This window comes from Geotrypetes seraphini, chromosome 18, assembly GCF_902459505.1.
Source record: "Geotrypetes seraphini chromosome 18, aGeoSer1.1, whole genome shotgun sequence".
NCBI lineage: Eukaryota > Metazoa > Chordata > Amphibia > Gymnophiona > Dermophiidae > Geotrypetes > Geotrypetes seraphini.
In genome coordinates this window covers 21,858,051-21,878,312 of record NC_047101.1, presented here as the reverse complement: position 1 = coordinate 21,878,312, position 20,262 = coordinate 21,858,051, and the positions used below count along the sequence as shown (strand labels likewise).

Here is a 20,262-nt window from a genome sequence, read left to right as displayed (position 1 = left end):
AATACATACCTTGGCGCAAAATATAGGCTTGATGATACCTATAAAAATTGGGAAAATGTACCCCTCCCTTCATAATTGGTTTTTGTAAAGATATTAATAATAATAATAATAAACTTTATTCTTATATACCGCCATACCCATCGAGTTCTAGGCGGTTTACAACAATTAACAAATGATCTGCATTGGCAAGCTTATTTACAACATGTTACAAGCAGATTTACAAACAAATTACCTGTAGATTTACAGTAAATTACAACAATTTACAATTTACAACAGTCAGCAATGAAGTTACCACAATTTACAGTAGTCTGCAATGAAAGGAAGATGTATAACGGTTTAACTGAAAATTGTGGGTTAGATCGGACTAGACAAGGGAAGTGGAGAGAGGGTCAAGGGGGAATCGGGTGTGGGGGGAAGGGGTTGGGGGTGGGGCCGGGGTTATGTGAGGTGAAGGGATTAAGTAGGGGTCGTGTTTGTTGAATAGGTAAGTTTTTAGTAGTTTTCTGAAGGCAAGGTAATTAGGGGCCTCGAGTATCATCTGGGCCAGCCAATTCTAGGAGTCTTACCCCGCCAAATAAATTTTGTGAGAATGCTATTTAACTTTTTATAGAAGGACCCCTGAAAAAAAACTGGTAACATTCCCATTTGAGAACAAACCACAGGCAATATCATCCTTTTAATAGTTTGAACTCTCCCCCACCGGGATAGATGTAAAGGATTCCATTGCTCACACATTTCTGTTACCTTCTGTAATAAAAAACATTTTCATTCACTTTCATTGTTTCATCCAGTGTGTTCTTTATCCAAATGCCTAAATATTTTATTCCGTCCTCTTTCCGTAGAAAGGAGAATTTTTCAAATAATCCTTTTGTGGAATGAACATTAATAGGAAGAACTTGTGATTTGCTCCAATTTGCACAATTGACATGGTGTAAATCTTCATGCCTAAAGTTAAATTACCTCACAAATCATGTGGGAAATGCCGAATATGCAGTTATATTCTAGATGCCAATCACGTAAATATTCCATTCTCGTGAAAAAAATTTTTTCTCAATACCGGCACCAATTGTGACTCCAGGGGAGTAGTATATTATATACAATGCCCATGCAAAAAAGTATACATCGGCCAAACGATCCGTAAAATCAAAACACGAATTACAGAACATCTAAGTAATATTAGAACAAATCGGATCACCGCCCCCCTGGTCTCACATTGGGCTGAGCAGTCACATACACTTCAAGATTTAAAATACACAGTATTGATTCAAACACGAAAAAACGAAGGAGATATATCAAGATCCCTAATACAGAAAGAACAGCGCTTGATATATCATTGGCGCACTTTAGAGCCAAACGGTTTAAATTTAGACATTGATTGGCTAGCAATTTAGAGTTTTAAAAAGAAACCATCAGATGTTGTGCCTACTTCCGGCAGCCGGGTTCATTACCATTTCCGGTCAGCCAATATAAATGGCGTTTCAGTAGCAGATAGGTTCAGACGGCCCGTCCACTTTGACTGTTCCTGCACTAAGCGAGCCTCTACTAGGTAATATTTGAATTTAAAAAAATTTTTGAATAAAGGGTTCCTCATGTTTTTAATAATGCTTGAATAGTGTTTAGGTCTAGATTTAGATAGTAAAGTCATTATCATTATTATTTAACATGTTAAGTTGAGTTGACATACACTGTTTGTTTGATTTTTTCTTAGTGTCCCTCCCTGACGAAGAGACGAAATCCGGGTCGGAGGGACGGGAATTTAATTAGATAAGAAAAAACGATTAGTATTTTATTTAAGCATTTTATACTTATATTCATTTTTGTTTATTTTTTCACTGTCATTTCAATAAGTCACCAATGAGAGACAACATCGTTAATTGCTCCCCAAATTAGATCAGCACCATAAGCTGGATGCACTTATCAGATAGGCTTTACACAGGCCTTAACAACATAGGGAGGGCTGGGGACTGGTGAAGGCGATGATGGTCCCCTTGAAAACCTCATTGTAGTGACATCACTATTATATGGGTTTCTTGGTCTGAGCACTTCACAAATAATTTATAAAAATAAAAAAATATACTTTGTTTAATTACAAAAGAAAAAGAAAAAATTCTAACTAGAATATAGCTGTGATTACAAGAATATATAGCATGCCTAAAGTTAGACACGGGATTGCAAACTTACACTAGTATTTTATAATGGGAGTTCTGCGTGGAAGGGCCATTATATAATTTGCACTCATCGCACATCATCCTGATGACCTACATTTCAGCACTATTATTAGAATTTAACTCATAGGTTCGTTACACAGCTTAACTCAGAAAGAGATACAGTGTTTTGGGTTTTTTTTTGGTTTTTTTTACACAATCCAGTGTGATATAACGCTGTAATAGCACATGCCAGTATAACTGTGAGCTGGAACAACACAAGGTGATATCACCGGAGACAGAGGTGTACATACCACCGATTCCAGGTGCAGCAGCTTCCTGTCCTGGTTATGGAGGCGCTCGTTTTTCATCTCAATGACAAAATGCAAACTCTCCAGCTCCTGCTTCCAGAACTGGCTTGGACTGCCATATTCCTGCAGGGAGAAAGAGAGAAACAGAACATGGGATATTGTATTCCGGCTCATAAAAACCTCCCAAGAATCAAGAATTACTGACAGGACTGCATGACCCTTCCCTTTTAAAGCTACAGTACTACGTAAAATGTTCAACTGGAGTTATCCAGATAGCAGTGAAAATTTGGTCTGCTCTCCAGATAATTTAGGATGAAGTTATGTGCTCTTTATTGCAGCACTGTCACATTTCTTATTAATTTGGAAATGGAATATATGCATTTTTTGTTATGGCCCAACTTCCCCTCCCCCCTTTATTACAAATTTTGTGAATACAGAATAGGGCAATGTGACTAACTCTAACCCAAGCACTGAATTCCAACCATCCTATAAAAGAACAAATCAACTGAAAAAGGTCTCCTTACCTGAATCTGCCTCCTATAGTCTCTATTCAGAATTGACTCCTCTGCCCGCTTCATTTTCTCCTGAAATGCTGTAAGCTGGGCACTCAGTTCTTCAATGCTCTCCTGTGCAGTTAAAAAGAGAGCAGGTCATTTATGAACTCAATAGTCACTTCTATAAGGAGAGATGTAATTCATATACTGTGATATTAATTTAAACCTTTCTATATTATAATCACAGTGTCTTTTTTAATTCTTAATTAAATATAGTGAATATCTCAGAACCAACACCTGTGACTGGTGAATTCACCAAAATGGGGTTAATTGGGGGACCATCATTGAAATTCACTGTCCCCTCACCATCCTAATTTGTATAATTGAAATTTCAAAGTATGGTCACTTATCTTATAGATCGGATGGTTAGATCTTGATGTTATTCCCCATCGGTGAAGTATTTAACTTATCAAGATCTAACCATCCGATCTATAAGATAAGTGACCATACTTTGAAATTTCAATTATACAAATTAGGATGGTGAGGGGACAGTGAATTTCAATGATGGTCCCCCAATTAACCCCATTTTGGTGAATTCACCAGTCACGGGTGTTGGTTCTGAGATATTCACTATATTTAATTAAGAATTAAAAAAGACACTGTGATTATAATATAGAAACATTTATGAACTCAACATTTTACATATATTGCAGCAGGGGGGCGCTGTTCAATGTACCATGAATGTTTCAAGTATCAGACTAGTGCTGAGTTTGATAACACTGGAAATCTAACTAGCCTGAAATCCTACTGCAGCAACATATTTGTATTTAGCTAATGTAAGTATGGCACTATATCCCATAAGCAGGAAAAATAATAATGTAAAAGATACTTTCTTCAGAATTGGAATGTGGTCCAAACTAGAGAATGACACGGGGACAAATTTTTTTCCGTCCCGTCCCAGCGAGTTCTTTTCCTGTCCCTGACCCATTCCTGCAAGCTCCATCCTCATTTTCACAAGCCTCAACCACTTTAAAATCCTAAGTAGCAACATTCTAGAGCTCAGATTGTGATGTCATAATGCCTCATTCCACCAATGCCTAAGCTGCATCCTCATCTACACAAGCCTCAAACACTTGAAAATCCTAAGTGGCAACATTCTAGAGCTCAGATTGTGATGTCATAATGCCTCATTCCACCAATGCATAGGCTCCATCCTCATCTGCACAAGCCTCAAACACTCGAAAATCCTAAGTGGCAACATTCTAGAGCTCAGATTGTGATGTCATAATGCCTCATTTCACCAATGCCTAAGCTCCGTCCTCATCTGCACAAGCCTCAAACACTTGAAAATCCTAAGTAGCAACATTCTAGAGCTCAGATTGTGATGTCATAATGCCTCATTCCACCAATGCCTAAGCTCCGTCCTCATCTGCACAAGCCTCAAACACTTTAAAATCATGAGTTCGAGGCTTGTGCAGTTAAGGCAAAGCTTACAGGAATGGGGCAGGTACAGCGAGAGCGAGAAAACTCGTGGGGACGGGACATGGAAATTGAGTTCCTCTGGGGATGGGGACAAGTTTGTCCCCGTGTCATTCTCTAATCCAAACTGAGCAAAGAAAATAATCTTTCTTCTTTGTCTGTGCTGTAGCTCCCTCATGAGCCCTTGAAGAAGATTTGCACGTTGACAGCTGAGCACCAATGGATCTAACAGGTTTCATTTAAAAGTTATTATTTTTTTTTTTTTTTACAAGAATACATCTTGTTACATTAAATACAGGAAAGAATAAACAATACAGAAGTATTACAGATTCATACTTATAAAAATAATTTTTCCTTTCTTAGACCACCATAATAATGGGAAGGTCAATCGAAACTTTTTGAGAGAAATTTAACAAGGAACTTAATTAAACGATTAGGCTTTATGTTCTAAACACCAGCTATTAATTTCTATTTTCCCTCAGTCCTTGATGATTTTCTTTACATCCAAGAATTCCTTCAGATGATTAGGAGAAAAAAATGTATATTTAACTCCCAAATACCTAACTAAGCATTTACAGGGGTATGCTAACAAGAAAGTTGCTCCCAATTTTATAGTATCTTGACGCATAGAAAGAAATTCTTTCCTCCGTTCTTGTGTAGTCTTTGCGACATCAGGATATATCCAAACTTTTTGCTCCCCAAATAATTTCTGTGAATTTTTAAAGAATAGTTTCATAATCATATTCACATCTTGTTCAAAGACAAATGATACTAAGAGCGTAGCTCTAACAGTATCAGTAGTAACTGTTTGTTCAAGAAGAGCAGTCACATTTGCAAATTCTATTTCATTATTTTCCCTCCTTATCTCTTTCTCAGTCTCGTTTTCTCCTTCTTGTCTTCCGGGTATCTTCTTATTTGGTAAATAGTAGATTTTATTTATAGGGGGAATACAATTAGACGAAATCTTTAAATTTTCAATCAGGTATCTTTTTAATAAGTCCAAAGGCAATATACCCGGAATTTGAGGAAAATTTAAAATACGGAGGTTCAAACGCCTGTTGAAATTTTCAAATTGCTCCAATTTCTTATTTATAAGGAAACTATCTTTAATTGAAGCCACCTTGAATTGTTGTAAATGCAATATATCCTCCTGCATCTGCTTAGTTTGAGCACTAGAATCCCTTTTCATTATTTCCACAGTTTCAATCAACGAGTCCAATTTTTCCACTATTTTTGTTACACATAAGAATCAGAGTATGAATGGCAACAACCACTGACCCGCAAGCTTTGCTTTGAAGAATGCTGGGGTAGAAGGACAGAGGTTGAAATAGACACTAGAAAATGACATTGGTTTATTTCCCGCGGTCTATGGTCTATGCCATCTTTTGGATGCCTATCGTGTTTTTGAAAATGAGCCCCATTGTGTCTATAAATATGGCAGTTGCTCTCAGCAGAATCAACTGGGACCTAAGCCATGCTTTCAACAAGTCTAAATAATTCCAGAACCTGAAGAGATGCCTGGGACTTTTCGAACGATTCAGTCAGACAGGTCTTCTCCTTCTTGTGCAGCTTTTGAAGTACTGAAAGAAAGAAAGAGATGGATTGCAATATAAGACATGGCAAGGAGGCAAACACTCACACATAGCCAAGAAAAGATACTGACATGGGGAGAAAGTGGTGGACAGCCCAGGCGGAAGCCCTGCAGACCAGGGTTACCATCACTGGTGGAACCTATTCTTGGAGGTTTCATCATATGTCACCATGGCGTTAAAAATTGGGTTCCTTGACACTAGCTGTCAGTTTTCAACTGGCATTTGTCACCTTATTCAGTGCCAGTAGTGGGGACAGATTCTTCAAACTTTTGAATAATAAAAAAACAAGAGGGCATTCGGAAAAGTTGAAAGGGGACAGATTCAAAACGAATGCTAGGAGGTTCTTCTTTACCCAATGTGTGGTGGACACCTGGAATGCGCTTCCAGAGAGCGTAATAGGGCAGAGTACGGTACTGGGGTTCAAGAAAGGATTGGACAATTTCCTGCTGGAAAAGGAGATAGAGGGGGTATAGATAGAGGATTACTGCACAGGTCCTGGACCTGTTGGGCCACCGCGTGAGCGGACTGCTGGGCACGATGCACCTCAGGTCTGACCCAGCGGAGGCATTGCTTATGTTCTTATGTTCATTTGAGTTAGGGCAGTACATAAGTCCTCATAAAATCATAAGAATAGTCTTACTGGGTCAGACCAATGGTCCATCTCACCCAGTATCCTGCTTCCACAGTGGCCAATCCAGTACCTGGCAGAAACCCAAAAGCACCTACATTCCATGTCTCGTGTGCACGATAGATCCTAAATCCATTAGAATTAATAATGGAAAAAAAGAAATGCTTTTTTAAAAAAAATCTTTATTCATTTTTAAACTTAAAATAAGTGTGATAACATATCCATACAAATAACCATAAATATATCACTTAATTATCAACAATGATACATGTAATAAGCTTATTACATTCATTTTACAGTACCGGTAGTTGGGTTCTCTGCTCATGTTGCCTTCTCCTTCTTAACCCTTATGCGAGTTCTGCAACTCCAAATGCCTGTTACTTGGCACTGTTGCTCTCGTTCTTACGTAAAGCAGCCGTTTTACCATCTGCCAATTAAAGGGTTAAATCTCGACACTGAAACTGTAATCCATCGGCCTGGATTACAGCTCCCAGAAATACATCAAAGTAATCAGAAACTGGATAAGATAAAACTAATTTTCCATTTAGCACGTTGTTGCGTTTTCTCCAGAGCTGCGAGTTGGCAGTGGAGCTCGCGCGCTCACCTTTGCATTTCTCTTCGTGTTCTTTGTTCAAGGAATTGAACTGTTCAGCCAGACGCTTTGCAACCTCTGCATGCTGTTCCTTCTCTGCCTAAAATAGGAGAGGGAAAAAAATCTGCCTTAGTTATTTGCAAAATAAACCTTTAAATACTCTGGTGTAACCAGGGGTTGTAATACTTTTCTTCTAGTTGGCCAAACTTCCAAGGAGGAATGCACAGCAAATCCACGATGGGCCAAAAGTAGGTTTACAGTATTTAGTCATTTTTTTCTTTTTCTGTTACAGGTCTAAATATCCCCTCTTTAAAAAATATTAACACCATGTGTTTAAATATTTTTTTGGTTACTACCGTATTTTCGCGGATATAACGCGCGCGTTATACGCGTTTTTACGTACCGCGCATACCCTTCGCGCGTTATACAAAATTTTTTTTACATATTTCACACCCCGCCCGACGCCCGATTCATCATCCGGAAGGACGCTCGCACCCCCACCCCGAAGGACCGCCGACTCCCCGACAATATCGGGCCAGGAGGGAGCCCAAACCCTCCTGGCCACGGCGACCCCCTACCCCCACCTCGCACTACATTACGGGCAGGAGGGATCCTAGGCCCTCCTGCCCTCGACGCAAACCCCCCTCCCCCCAACGACCGCCCCCCCCAAGAACCTCCGACCGCCCCCCCAGCCGACCCGCGATCCCCCTAGCGACCCCCACGACCCCCCCACCCCCCTTCCCCGTACCTTTGGTAGTTGGCCGGACAGACGGGAGCCAAACCCGCCTGTCCGGCAGGCAGCCAACGAAGGAATGAGGCCGGATTGGCCCATCCATCCTAAAGCTCCGTCTACTGGTGGGGCCTAAGGCGCGTGGGCCAATCAGAATAGGCCCTGGAGCCTTAGGTCCCACCTGGGGGCGCGGCCTGAGGCACATGGGCCCAACCCGACCCAGGCAGGCACGGAGAGGCGGGGCAGTGCACCGAAAGTCAGGGCGGGTGAACGGTGAGTCGGGGCAACCAGAGGAGAGTCGGGGAGGGCGAAAGGAGAGTCGGGGTGGCCAGAGGAGAGTCGGGCAGCATGCGCGGTATACCCATGAGCGCTGTATACAAAAGTTTCCGTACATACAAGTGTGGTTTCTGCGCGCTATACCCGTGTGCGCGTTTTACACGGGTGCGCGTTATATCCGCGAAAATACGGTACACCTTCCCTCTGGAACTCTATCTACACCCAATTCTCTAAGAGAGTAAACAAATTTAAACCAGTTTAAATCTAAATTAAAAATCTTCTTGATTAAAGACACCTTTGAGTAGTAACTTCTATTTTAAAGACGCTGTTAAATAACAACTGTCCTTCTAAGGACAATTCGACTCCTCTTCTATTGGTCTTTCCCCCACTTCTTGTTCCTTCCTTCAGTGTCTCTTTCCTATAATATTGTAGTTTGCTGCGCGCAATTGTCCTGAGCTAAGTGGTCACGCGCTCAATTGTGGTTGCGCTCAATTATCTTTGCGCTCAGTTGTCTACGCTCAATTGCCTTAGCGCTCAATTGTGGTTGCGCTCAATTGTCTTGCGCTCAGTTGTCTACACGCATGCAGTTGTCTTGCGCTCATTTGACTTGCCACCGAGACAGAGACTGTGACAGTGACAGTGACAAAAGTCACGGGGATGGGATGGGAAATTGAGCTCCTGAGGGGGACGGGGACAAAAATTTGTCCTACATAGTAACATAGTAACATGTCCTCTTTATTTCCCCTTTATTATTAATGGTACTTAATAGTACTTAGCTCAGGTGTGGTTTTCTACCCAGCTATCTAGAAGATCTTCATTTCGCTCTGACTCTATTAACGAGCTTCTTCAGGAAATGAACGTTGTGCGGTTGTAATCACTTCTAATGCGCCTCGGTGTGCTTTTACCGGCAGAGGAGCCTTTTGAAACGCAATTTACTCAGCAGATTGCATGGATAATTTGCCTGCGCTGTATTTAAGGAGACCCGTTTTTCAGTTCATGGATAGTGTGTGCCAATCTTGAAATTACTATGGGCGTCTGAGCATGCCCCGTGGTAGTTCCTTTTAACCTGTGGTATATATACATTAGTTCAAACTGCAGCATAGTGAAAGGACTCCTAAGTTTGTTCCTCAGGCATCAGAAGGTTAAATGACTTACCCAAAATCACAAGGAGCTGTAGTGGGATTTGAATCAGGAAGAATGGGGAATCTCTGTTGGCCAAGCTGAACAAGTACTAGAAGAATTCCTCACCTAGTTGTGTTCCTCTTGTCATTCTCTAGTTCTGGCCATCTCCTTGCAACTGAGGTGGCTAGATACGGACTCTGTTTGCAGAAGGCAACAATTCTTTCCAAGCAACTGAACTGTAAGTTGATTTTATTTGTTTGCTATGATTGAAAGTCTACTGGTAAAGTTTGTACTTGGGGATGGTTTATGCTGGCTATTGAAGCTTTGTGCCACACATTGCCTAGAATTGCACATCAGGTTTGACAAAACAGATGTTACGTGCACGTCAATGATCCGGGGGGGGGGGGGGCTCCATTTTTATAGTTTCATTTTTGGATTCAACCTGTGCCACTTGCAAATATCATGCACAATTTGAAAATATGATGCTAGAAATGAAACAAAATTAAAAATGAATTTCCACAGTGATTTGTTTTCCTTTGACTTTGAGATGAAAGAAAACTGAACAAACCTGTTTCACTGTGGGCTTCATTTCTTTTCAAAGCAAACATCCCTAACAGTGAGAAGAGCACGCAAGTGCTTCAACACAACTGGAGCCAATGGCGAATGCTTGGGGACAAAACAGCCTCCCTGAGAAGGCAGGCAGCAAGGCCGGAATTAACGTATAAACTAGACAAGCTAAAGCTTAGAACAGTGTCCTGCAAACTTTCTCGCGCCGCGGCTCGAGGCATCCGGAAGAGCGTGGACGTTGCCACTATGACATCACACGCACGTGCGAAGGCCCTCCAGACGGGCCCTGAGGCGCCAGAAGGGAAGAAGGCGAGGCACTGGCGCCGGCTGATTGTCTACAGGTTGCGCCTCTCGCCATGAGAGGCACGTCCTGTAGGCAGTCAGCCGGTGCCTTTCTTCCTCCCCAGTGTGCCGCGGCAAACCTGAAATCTGAGGAGGCACAGTTTGCGATACACTGGCTTAGAACCTCACATGCTTCACTAATAAAAAGTGTAATGCATTTGTATATAGTGAACATCACAATATAAAATAATTATCAATGACTATTGGTTTTTTTTATATTTATGTATTTGATTTATTATCTATTAAACTAAAAAAAAAAAAAAAAAGGAGGTATTGATGCCTCTGTATAAGACTCTGGTGAGACCTCATTTAGAATATTGTGTACAATTCTGGAGGCCGCACCTTCAAAAAGATATAAAAAGGATGGAGTCGGTCCAGAGGAAGGCTACTAAAATGCTGTGTGGTCTTCGTGATAAAGTGTATGGGGACAGACTTAAAGATCTCAATCTGTATACTTTGGAGGAAAGGTGGGAGAGGGGAGATATGATAGAGACATTTAAATACCTACATAATATAAATGTGCATGAGTCGAGCCTCATTCATTTGAACGTAAACTCTGCAATGAGAGGGCATAGGATGAATTAAGAGGTGATAGGCTCCGGAGTAATCTGAGGAAATACTTTTTTACAGAAAAGGTGGTAGATGCATGGAACAGTTTTCCGGAAGAGGTGGTGGAAACAGGGACTGTCTATTGAATTCAAGAGGGCCTGGGATAGGCACGTGGGATCTCTCAGAGAAAGAAAGAGATAATGGTTACTGCAGATGGGCAGACTAGATCAGTGATTCCCAACCCTGTCCTGGAGGAACACCAGGCCAATCGGGTTTTCAGGCTAGCCCTAATGAATATGCATGAGAGAGATTTGCATATGATGGAAGTGATAGGCATGCAAATTTGCTTCATGCATATTCATTAGGGCTAGCCTGAAAACCCAATTGGCCTGGTGTTCCTCCAGGACAGGGTTGGGAACCACTGGACTAGATGAGCCATTTGGCCTTTATCTGCTGTCATGTTTCTATGTAAAATTGACTTCCTATTTAATCGAAGGGGATCTTTTAAATATTACAGCTTAGGGGTCTCAATACGGATAAATCTTGCCTTGGCAAGCAGCAGGTTGGTCTGGCAGCTGCAGCAAGTGATTATACAAGTCAAGTGGCAACGCACAATACAATAGATTGTAATTCATTTCAATCACATCTCTTATAGTCCACAAACATCTGTGTAGTTCGATGCGGAGTAGAAAAACGGAGCTAGAAGTTATTGGAATTACAACAATTACATTACATTACATTACATTACATTAGGGATTTCTATTCCGCCATTACCTTGCGGTTCAAGGCGGATTACAAAAGGTTAGTTTAAGGACAGAATTACAATGAATAAAGAATTACAATGAATAAAGAGTTACAATGAATAAAGAATTACAGTGTTACTGAATGACAGACTTATATGAATTGTAGAGAATAGCTAGAGAGATAATATGAAGATCTTAAGGGTTTTCAGTGGTCGTGTTGTTATTTCTGTTTTAGGAATTTCTTGAAAAGTGTGGTTTTTATTTCTTTTCTGAACGTCTTGTAGTCTGGGGTGGTCATCAGAAGGTTTGAGATTTGGTTATCCAGTCTTGCAGCTTGTGTGGCTAGGAGGCCGTCATGTAGTTTTGTTCTTTTCACTTCTTTGGATGGGGGGGGTATGAATGGGGAGTGCGTTTTTCTGTGTCTGGTGCTGGTTGTTTGGATGAGGCGATTGTTCAGGTATGATGGGCTGTCTCCATGTAGTGTTTTAAATAATATGCAGTAAAATTTAAATTGGATTCTTTCTTGGATTGGGAGCCAGTGTGAGTTGATGTAGGCTTCAGTGATGTGGTCGTGTTTTTTCAATGAATAGACGAGTCTTAAGGCTGTATTTTGGATTGTTTGGAGTTGTTTTATCGTGGTTGCCGGACATGGGAGGAAGAGAATGTTACAGTAGTCCAGTATTCCTAGTATTAGGGATTGTACTATAAGTAGGAATTGTGTGCTTTCAAAGAATTTCCGTACTTGTCTCAGGTTTCTCATGATTGCGAATGATTTTTGAGTTGTTTTGTTTATTTGTGGCTGCATTGTGCAGCATCTATCTATGGTCATGCCTAGTAGTTTTATGGTTGTTTGGATGGGATATTTGGTTGTGTTTATTTCTAGGATGGTTGTGGTTTGGATCCTGTCGTTTTCTAGGAGGATGAATTTGGTTTTGTCTTGATTGAGTTTAAGTTTGTGATTTTCCATCCAGGTTGTGACCGCTTCCAGTGTTTGGTGAAGTTCCTCTGTCATGGTAGGTTTGGAATGCTCGTATGGGATGAGGATGGTGATGTCATCTGCATAGCTGTAGGATGTTATGCCTAGATTATCCAGATGGGTTCCTAGAGAGGCAGTGTATAGATTGAAGAGAGTGGGGGACAGTGGAGATCCTTGTGGTACGCCGCATGGGTTTGACCAGGATTCTGATTTTTCTTTGTTTGATTTTACACTGTAGGTTCTGAGTTTTAGGAATCCTTTGAACCAGGCGTATACTTTGTCTGAGATGCCTATTGCATCTAGTATCTGTAGAAGGATGTTGTGGTCTACTAGGTCAAATGCTGCCGATAGGTCCAGCTTCACAATAAAATGCTGTTTAAAAATGACAATAAGATTAAACTACGTATCTCATTATTCCTCAGTCTGGCTAGTTGAAACACAGCAAAGACTGGACTAAGAACATAAGAACATAAGAAATGCCGCTGCTGGGTCAGACCAGTGGTCCATCGTGTCCAGCAGTCCGCTCCCACGGCCACCCCTAGGTCAAAGACCAGTGCCCTAACTGAGACCAGCCCTACCTGCGTATGTTCTGGTTCAGCAGGAACTTGTCTAACTTTGTCTTGAGTCCCTGGAGGGTGCTTTCCCCTATGACAGACTCCGGAAGAGCGTTCCAGTTTTCTACCACCCTCTGGGTGAAGAAGAACTTCCTTACGTTTGTACGGAATCTATCCCCTTTCAACTTTAGAGAGTGCCCTTTCGTTCTCTCCACCTTGGAGAGGGTGAGCAATCTCTCTTTCCCTACTAAGTCTATTCCCTTCAGTATCTTGAGTGTTTCGATCATGTCCCCTCTCAGTCTCCTCTTTTCAAGGGAGAAGAGGCCCAGTTTCTCTAATCTCTCGCTGTACTTGCTGCAACTCCTCCAGCCCCTTAATTTGTACTTGTTAAAACAGGGAAATACTCATAAGCACATAAGCATTGCCTCTGCTGAGTCAGACCATAGGTCCATTATGCCCAGCAGTCCGCTCCCGCGGTGGCCCCCCAGGTCAATGACCTGTAGTGATCTATTACTCTACTACTCTATTACTTTACAGCCTTCTGTACTGTATAGTAACCCTCTAATTGTACTCCTGGATCGCCTTTTCCTTCATGAGCTCGTCCAATCCCCTTTTGAACCCCAAAGTCGTACTCTGCTCTACCACCTCCTCTGGAAGCGCATTCCAGGTGTCCACCACCCTCTGCGTGAAGAAGAACTTCCTAGCATTTGTTCTGAACCTATCTCCCTTCAATTTCTTTGAGTGCCCTCTAGTTTTTGTTGCTCCTGCTAGTCTGAAGAATCCTGTCCCTCTCTACCTTCGCTATACCCTTCATGATCTTATGAGTTTCTATCATAGCCCCTCTAAGTCTCCGCTTTTCCAGGGAAAAGAGCCCCAGCCTCTCAGCATATGAGAGGTTTTCCATGCCCTTTATCATTTTTGTCGCTTTCCTCTGAACCCTCTCGAGAATCGCCATATCATAGCAGAAAGTGCATTGGCCAACAGCCCCCTAGAATTTCTGGCAATTTAAATCATCGTAAAGCCTTAGAGTTGGGTATAGAAAAAGTGCAGTAAACGCTGGAAGGGGTTTAACCAGGGAGGACTGGCATCTATGTAAAAGAAAGAGCTTGGAATTTGATCTCACCTGGATTTTAAGTTCTCGGACCAAGTTCTCGGCCTCTGCTCTGTGCGTGTTGTGTATGGTCTCCTTTTCTTCTGCATATTCTTGCTCGAGACACTGAATTTCCCACTGGTGCTTCTCCGAGAGTTCAGCTTTTTCTTTTTCCAGTTCTTCGTACACAGAAGCTTGTTGGGCTTAAAAATCCAAAACCAGAAAACGACTGGATTACAAATGGTTAGAAGGATCCACAGCAAGGCTGACCCAGTGATATTTTACAACCAGTGAAGAATCTTTAAACATGACCAGTATTGGCTCACTAATATTGCAACAAAATCGGCGATATTCCGGGGATCACATCCATCAATTAACCACAAATATCCCAGATGCTTTCAAATTTACACTTTTTTTCAGAACCTCAGCAGACTCAGTCATGAGTTTTTGTTACGGTAAGCATTTACCCGAACAGTTCCGCTCTTAATTGGATCATTTTTTGCTCTTGATATTTTCTTATTTTGATCAAGAATTTATTATTTATAGTACTGCAGAGTAAAAAGCCCACTTATCTGCTAACTCTGCCCTCAGACCACCCACTAAAGGCTGGTTTCAGCGTGGACGGTTAGGGCCAGATTCTCTGAACGGCGGCGTTAATGGTGGCCACATAGAAAAGCGCCACCTATCGGGTGTCAATCGCACGATGACGCCATTTAGAGAATCACAGCTATGTCTAAAGTAGGCGCCTGAAGCGTAGCCCTAGGTTTTTACAGGGCTACATCTCCAGCGCCTAATTTTGATGAGAATCGCGTCCATAAAGGCACCTACGTCTACTTCCGGCGTAAACCGTGCCTACTTTAGATGTAGGCAACGGTAGGCATTTCTGTGGAAGGGAGTTGGACGCTGTCGTTTGTAAGTACATGCGAGTGCCTACATGTTGTTTAAAATTAGATTTGAATAGGTTTTAAACGATGCGGTCAATTACCGTGCCATTTATCACCAATTAAATAAGATAGATGGTGGCAGGATGCTTACTGCCGCCTAACGTACAGCGAACTATAGAGAATTTGGGTCTTAGTGATAATATTCAGTGGCAATTTGTCAAATCACTTTGCATATTGACCCCAATAATGCCACATAATGCCACAGCTACAACCACCGTTTCCCCGAAAATAAGACCTATCCTGAAAATAAGCCCTAGCAGGATTTTTAAAGATGCTCCTAATATAAGCCCTACCCCAAAACTAAGCCCTAGTTAAGATCAACCCCCAAAGCCCCTCCCCCAAATGTCCCCAACACTCCCTGACTCCATCCCTCCCCGATTCGCCAAAAAAATCGGACTCGTCGATTCATCAACCCCCACCCCGGTGAGACTTGACATACCTCCGCTCTGAGGCCTCCTACAGCAGCGGCAGTGCTCTGAACGGGCTGCTTCACGGCCTTCCCTGCCAGGGCCTTCCCTCTGCCGCATCACTGAGCGCTACCGCCGCTGCTGTTTTTTGGATGCCTTGGAGCGGAGGTATGTCAGTCTCACGGTGGGAGGGTGGGTGGGGTTCTGCTGCACAGGTGGATGGGAGGGAGGGATATAAAGATGCTGCACAAGGGGATGGGTGAGAGGGAAGGAAAGATGCTGCAGATGGGGGGAGGGGGAGAAAGGAAAGCGGAAGAATTGGGATGGAGGAGAGGAAGGGAGAGATGATTGTTGTATATGAAAAAAATAAGACATCCCTGAAAATAAGCCATAATGCATATTTTGGACCCCAAATTAATATAAGACCCTGTCTTATTTTCAGGGAAATTTGGTAGTAATTTTAAGAAGTCAGCTACTTATAAACATTTTACTTTTTCTGGCTGTTTAAGGGCTGAGGCACTATTGCTGGTAGGACGATAATTTGCCACTATTGGCCATTCTCTTTGCAGTCAGTGGATGCCAGCCCTGGGGAGGAAAGGGGTGTCCTGCCTGCTCAGCAACCGACAATGAAAGGGTAGCTAACAAAACACTATCGCAATGTAAAAACATAAACAAAAATAAATCATAGATTCTTCTGACCATTGTCACTTTTCAAGATTGCCAGTTCCTGGAAGAAATGCTCCTGTTCCTTGGCTTTTGCTCGTTTCTAAGAAGAGAAGGAAAATTGAGAAAGATCAATTAATAAACCAAAAACACTGGGGTCAACGTTCAGCCATTGGCGGTGAGCATTTTGTTCACCGCCTATGGCGTCATTCATAGCTGGGACCTATGCGGGTTTCAGCCAACATATAGCCACTTAAGATAATATCATCACTTAAGTTGCCATGGGTTATCACAGTGGTCTCAAACTCAAACCCTTTGCGGGGCCACATTTTGGATTTGTAGGTACTTGGAGGGCCTCAGAAAAAATAGTTAATGTCTTATTAAAGAAATTTTGCATGAGGTTAAACTCTTTATAGTTTATAAATCTTTCCTTTTGGCTAAGTCTTAATAACAATATTGCCATTTATAGCTAAGGAGACATATAAGAACATAAGAACATAAGCAATGCCTCTGCTGGGTCAGACCTGAGGTCCATCGTGCCCAGCAGTCCGCTCACGCTGCGGCCCAACAGGTCCAGGACCTGTGCAGTAATCCTCTATTTATACCCCTCTATCCCCTTTTCCAGCAGGAAATTGTCCAATCCTTTCTTAAACCCCTGTACTGTACTCTGCCCTATTACTCCCTCTGGAAGCGCATTCCAGGTGTCCACCACTCGTTGGGTAAAGAAGAACTTCCTAGCATTCGTTTTAAATCTGTCCCCTTTCAACTTTTCCAAGTGTCCTCTTGTTCTTTTATTTTTCGAAAGTTTGAAGAATCTGTCCTTCTCTACTCTCTCTATGCCCTTCATGATCTTATAAGTCTCTATCATATCCCCTCTAAGTCTCCTCTTCTCCAGGGAAAAGAGACCCAGTTTCTCCAATCTCTCAGCGTATGAGAGGTTTTCCATCCCTTTTATCAAGCGTGTCGCTCTCCTCTGAACCCTCTCGAGTAACGCCATATCCTTCCTAAGGTACGGAGACCAATATTGGACGCAGTATTCCAGATGCGGGCGCACCATCTGTTTGATCAAGAAACTGTTTTATTTTACTTTTGTGATTATAATAAACATACCGAAGGCCTCAAAATAGTACCTGGTGGGCCACAAGTTTGAGATCACTGCTATTGGCTAAGGCTCTTTAAACCTGCATTGTGATGTCATAGAACTTTATGGTTATAGAAATATGATGGCAGATAAAGGCCAAATGGCCCATCCACAGCATCCACTATCTCCTCCTCTCCCTATTGGCTAAGGCTCTTAACATTTGCATCTCCTCTTCCTATAGGCTAAGGCTCTTTACACCTGCATTGTGATGTCATAGAACTTTATGGTTATAGAAACATGATGGCAGATAAAGGCCAAATGGCCCATCCAGTCTTACCATCCGCAGCATTCACTATCTCCTCCTCTCCCTATTGGCTAAGGCTCTTAACATTTGCATCTCCTCTTCCTATAGGCCAGTGGTCTCCAACTCAAACCCTTTGCAGGGCCACATTTTGGATTTGTAGGTACTTGGAGGGCCTCAGAAAAAATAGTTAATGTCTTATTAAAGAAATGACAATTTTGCATGAGGTAAAACTCTTTATAAATCTTTCCTTTTGGCTAAGTCTTAATAATAATATTGTCATTTATAGCTAAAGAGACATAAGATCAAGAAAATGTTTTATTTTACTTTTGTGAATATGATAAACCTACCGAGGCCCTCCAAATAGTACCTGATGGGCTGCATGTGGCCCCCAGGCCGCGAGTTTGAGACCACTGGATTATTACATAAAAATAGGACAGACATATATGCGGCCCCATTTAGGTGCTAATCCTGGCTACTTAAGCGCTGACTTTGTAATCAGCAGCAGTTAGCCAGTTATGTGCTGCTAGCCCTGACCGAGCGATTTAACCTGTCGGCTGCCAACTAAACCATCTGCAAATGTTGGGCCCATTTTATCAAAAGATGGCCATCACACCAAGATCCTGGGCGCCCCTTGCCCTCCACCAGAAGTGGGTCTAAACCAGTAAACCGTTTTGTGAAGGCACCAAACCACATTCCAAATGTTCCCAGCCCCAGTGAAAAGGGGATTTCCAACCAGCTTCTTAGCAATGAGATACTTCCAGGCTCCGTGTCAGTGGGAGACATGCTGGGGCCCAGGGCAGAAATTTGAGAGGGTTCTGGCAGGCTGTCTTTTTCAATTGTTCAACCTAGAGAATTTGGGGGGTCAATGTATACGGAGCGCCAGGTACCACAAAGAGACAGAGCAGCACTTTAGAAAGGACATACACTTTGGAATTGAGACATCTGGGATGGGACATCTCATTTCGTTTTCGTTTTCTTAAAAATTGTTATACCGCCTATAGTAACTTCTGGGCAGTGTACAATAACAAAGGGAGCAAATATTAACACTTCCAAGTTAGACAGACAGACGTAACCAAAAAAAACTCTGTGGAGTGACGATGTTCCTAAATGGACTTTATTTGAAAGTGTCAAAGTTCCAAAGGTACACTGAAATCATCCACATAAAATAATTCCATCCACATAAGAGCCTTAAAGGACCTAGTCCGCTAGGGATACAGGACCCAACACAGTCTGCGTTTCGACAAAAAGTCTTCTTCAGGGGTCCCTGGGGGTCCTATAAAGGTGAGTACGTGGGAAACAATTGTGTGGTGAGCCGGAAGTGAAACACTCCACAGAGTTTTTTTTTGTTTTCTCTGGGTTTTCTTCTTTGTGGATATTTTGGGGTCAATTCCTTTTGTTTTTTTTGCTTGTAGACAGACAGACATAACATTATTTAATTACTTTGAATACAAGGGGTTTGAGGGTAGAACTACAATTTTGTATAGGAAAGAAAAACATTTAAGGTTAAGACATTAGGAAAGGGAAGAATTCAGTTTGAGCAGGGAGAAGGATAGAAATTTATAAATCGAATGCATCCTTGAATAAGTATGTCTTCGGGTTTGATTTAAATCTTGTTTTACTGGCTGGTTATACCACATCCACCCTCCACCCATGTTGACTCTGCCCAGGCAATCAAGGTCTGCTTCCCTGAATGCTGTTTTAATGAAAGGAATGTATTAGATTTAGGGCTGCACATCAATTAATCATGATTAATTACAATTAAAATTGCATAAAGCGTTCCTCTGCCCCCCCCTCACAGTTCATTCTATACTCATAAAGTGGCAAATACAGACACAGAAGTAAATTCTCAGAACCAACATGTTTTAATTACTAAACATGAAAAAATAAATCATTTTTCTCACCTTTGTTGCCTGGTGATTTTAAGGATGGAAGAAAATGATTAGAAATATAAAATCACCAAGCAAGAAAGGTAATAAAAATGATTTTTTAAAAAAATGTTTAGTAATTAAAACATGTTGGTTCTGAGAATTTACTTCCGCTGTCTATATTTGTCACTATACGAGTATAAAATGAAAGGAAATGTGAGGGGAGAACGCTGTTTATGCGATTAAAAATTTTAATCATGATTAATCGATGTGCAGCCCTAATTAGATTGCTTAATTGGAGTTCTTTCATGCAATGAGAATTGTCCAGAGCAAAAGCCGACAGGTGTTGCTGAATCAAATCCCACGTATGCCAGCAACATGTCATCAGGGTACATGGAACAAGTAAAGCCGAGATAAGTGCAATGCAGCGCTAGAAATTCCTCTGGGTCTGTACCAGCTGCGCTATCACAAAGTCCATGCACGTCATCCACGGGGTGTTTATTTTTCCACCCAGCTTAATTTAGCCTTCTTTAGCCTGTATTTTCTCTCTCTGCTGTACGACTCGTTAGTAAGGTTTATTTTATGATAGCCATATATCAATGGAAAATAGACTGCCCAAACCCCAGGCTGTTATGTTGACACTCGTAAGGCAGGATAAAAGATTTATACCACCTTCTCAGCTTGCAGTAAAATGTGCTGTGAGGAGCCTTTGCTTTTCAGGGCTCTTTCAAGGGGGGGGGGGGTAACACAAATAGCTCTTTGGTTGCCCTTGGTTAGGACTAACAGCGCATGAAACCCTTTCTGCTCTC

The 20,262-nt window shown here is 41.9% G+C and overlaps 1 protein-coding gene across 1 annotated transcript in view; it reads right to left on the bottom strand.

Annotated features, from left to right (window-relative positions):
* Window positions 1–20,262, bottom strand: part of CCDC69 (coiled-coil domain containing 69) — a 48,983-nt gene that overhangs the window by 5,673 nt on the left and 23,048 nt on the right. Inside the window, exons 2-7 of the mRNA XM_033927765.1 lie at window positions 16,240–16,306; window positions 14,223–14,392; window positions 7,253–7,340; window positions 5,935–6,008; window positions 2,980–3,081; window positions 2,459–2,578 (exon numbers count right to left, since the gene is read on the bottom strand). Of these exons, the coding sequence (XP_033783656.1) occupies window positions 2,459–2,578; window positions 2,980–3,081; window positions 5,935–6,008; window positions 7,253–7,340; window positions 14,223–14,392; window positions 16,240–16,306 (621 nt within the window). The remainder of the gene's footprint in view (window positions 1–2,458; window positions 2,579–2,979; window positions 3,082–5,934; window positions 6,009–7,252; window positions 7,341–14,222; window positions 14,393–16,239; window positions 16,307–20,262) is intronic.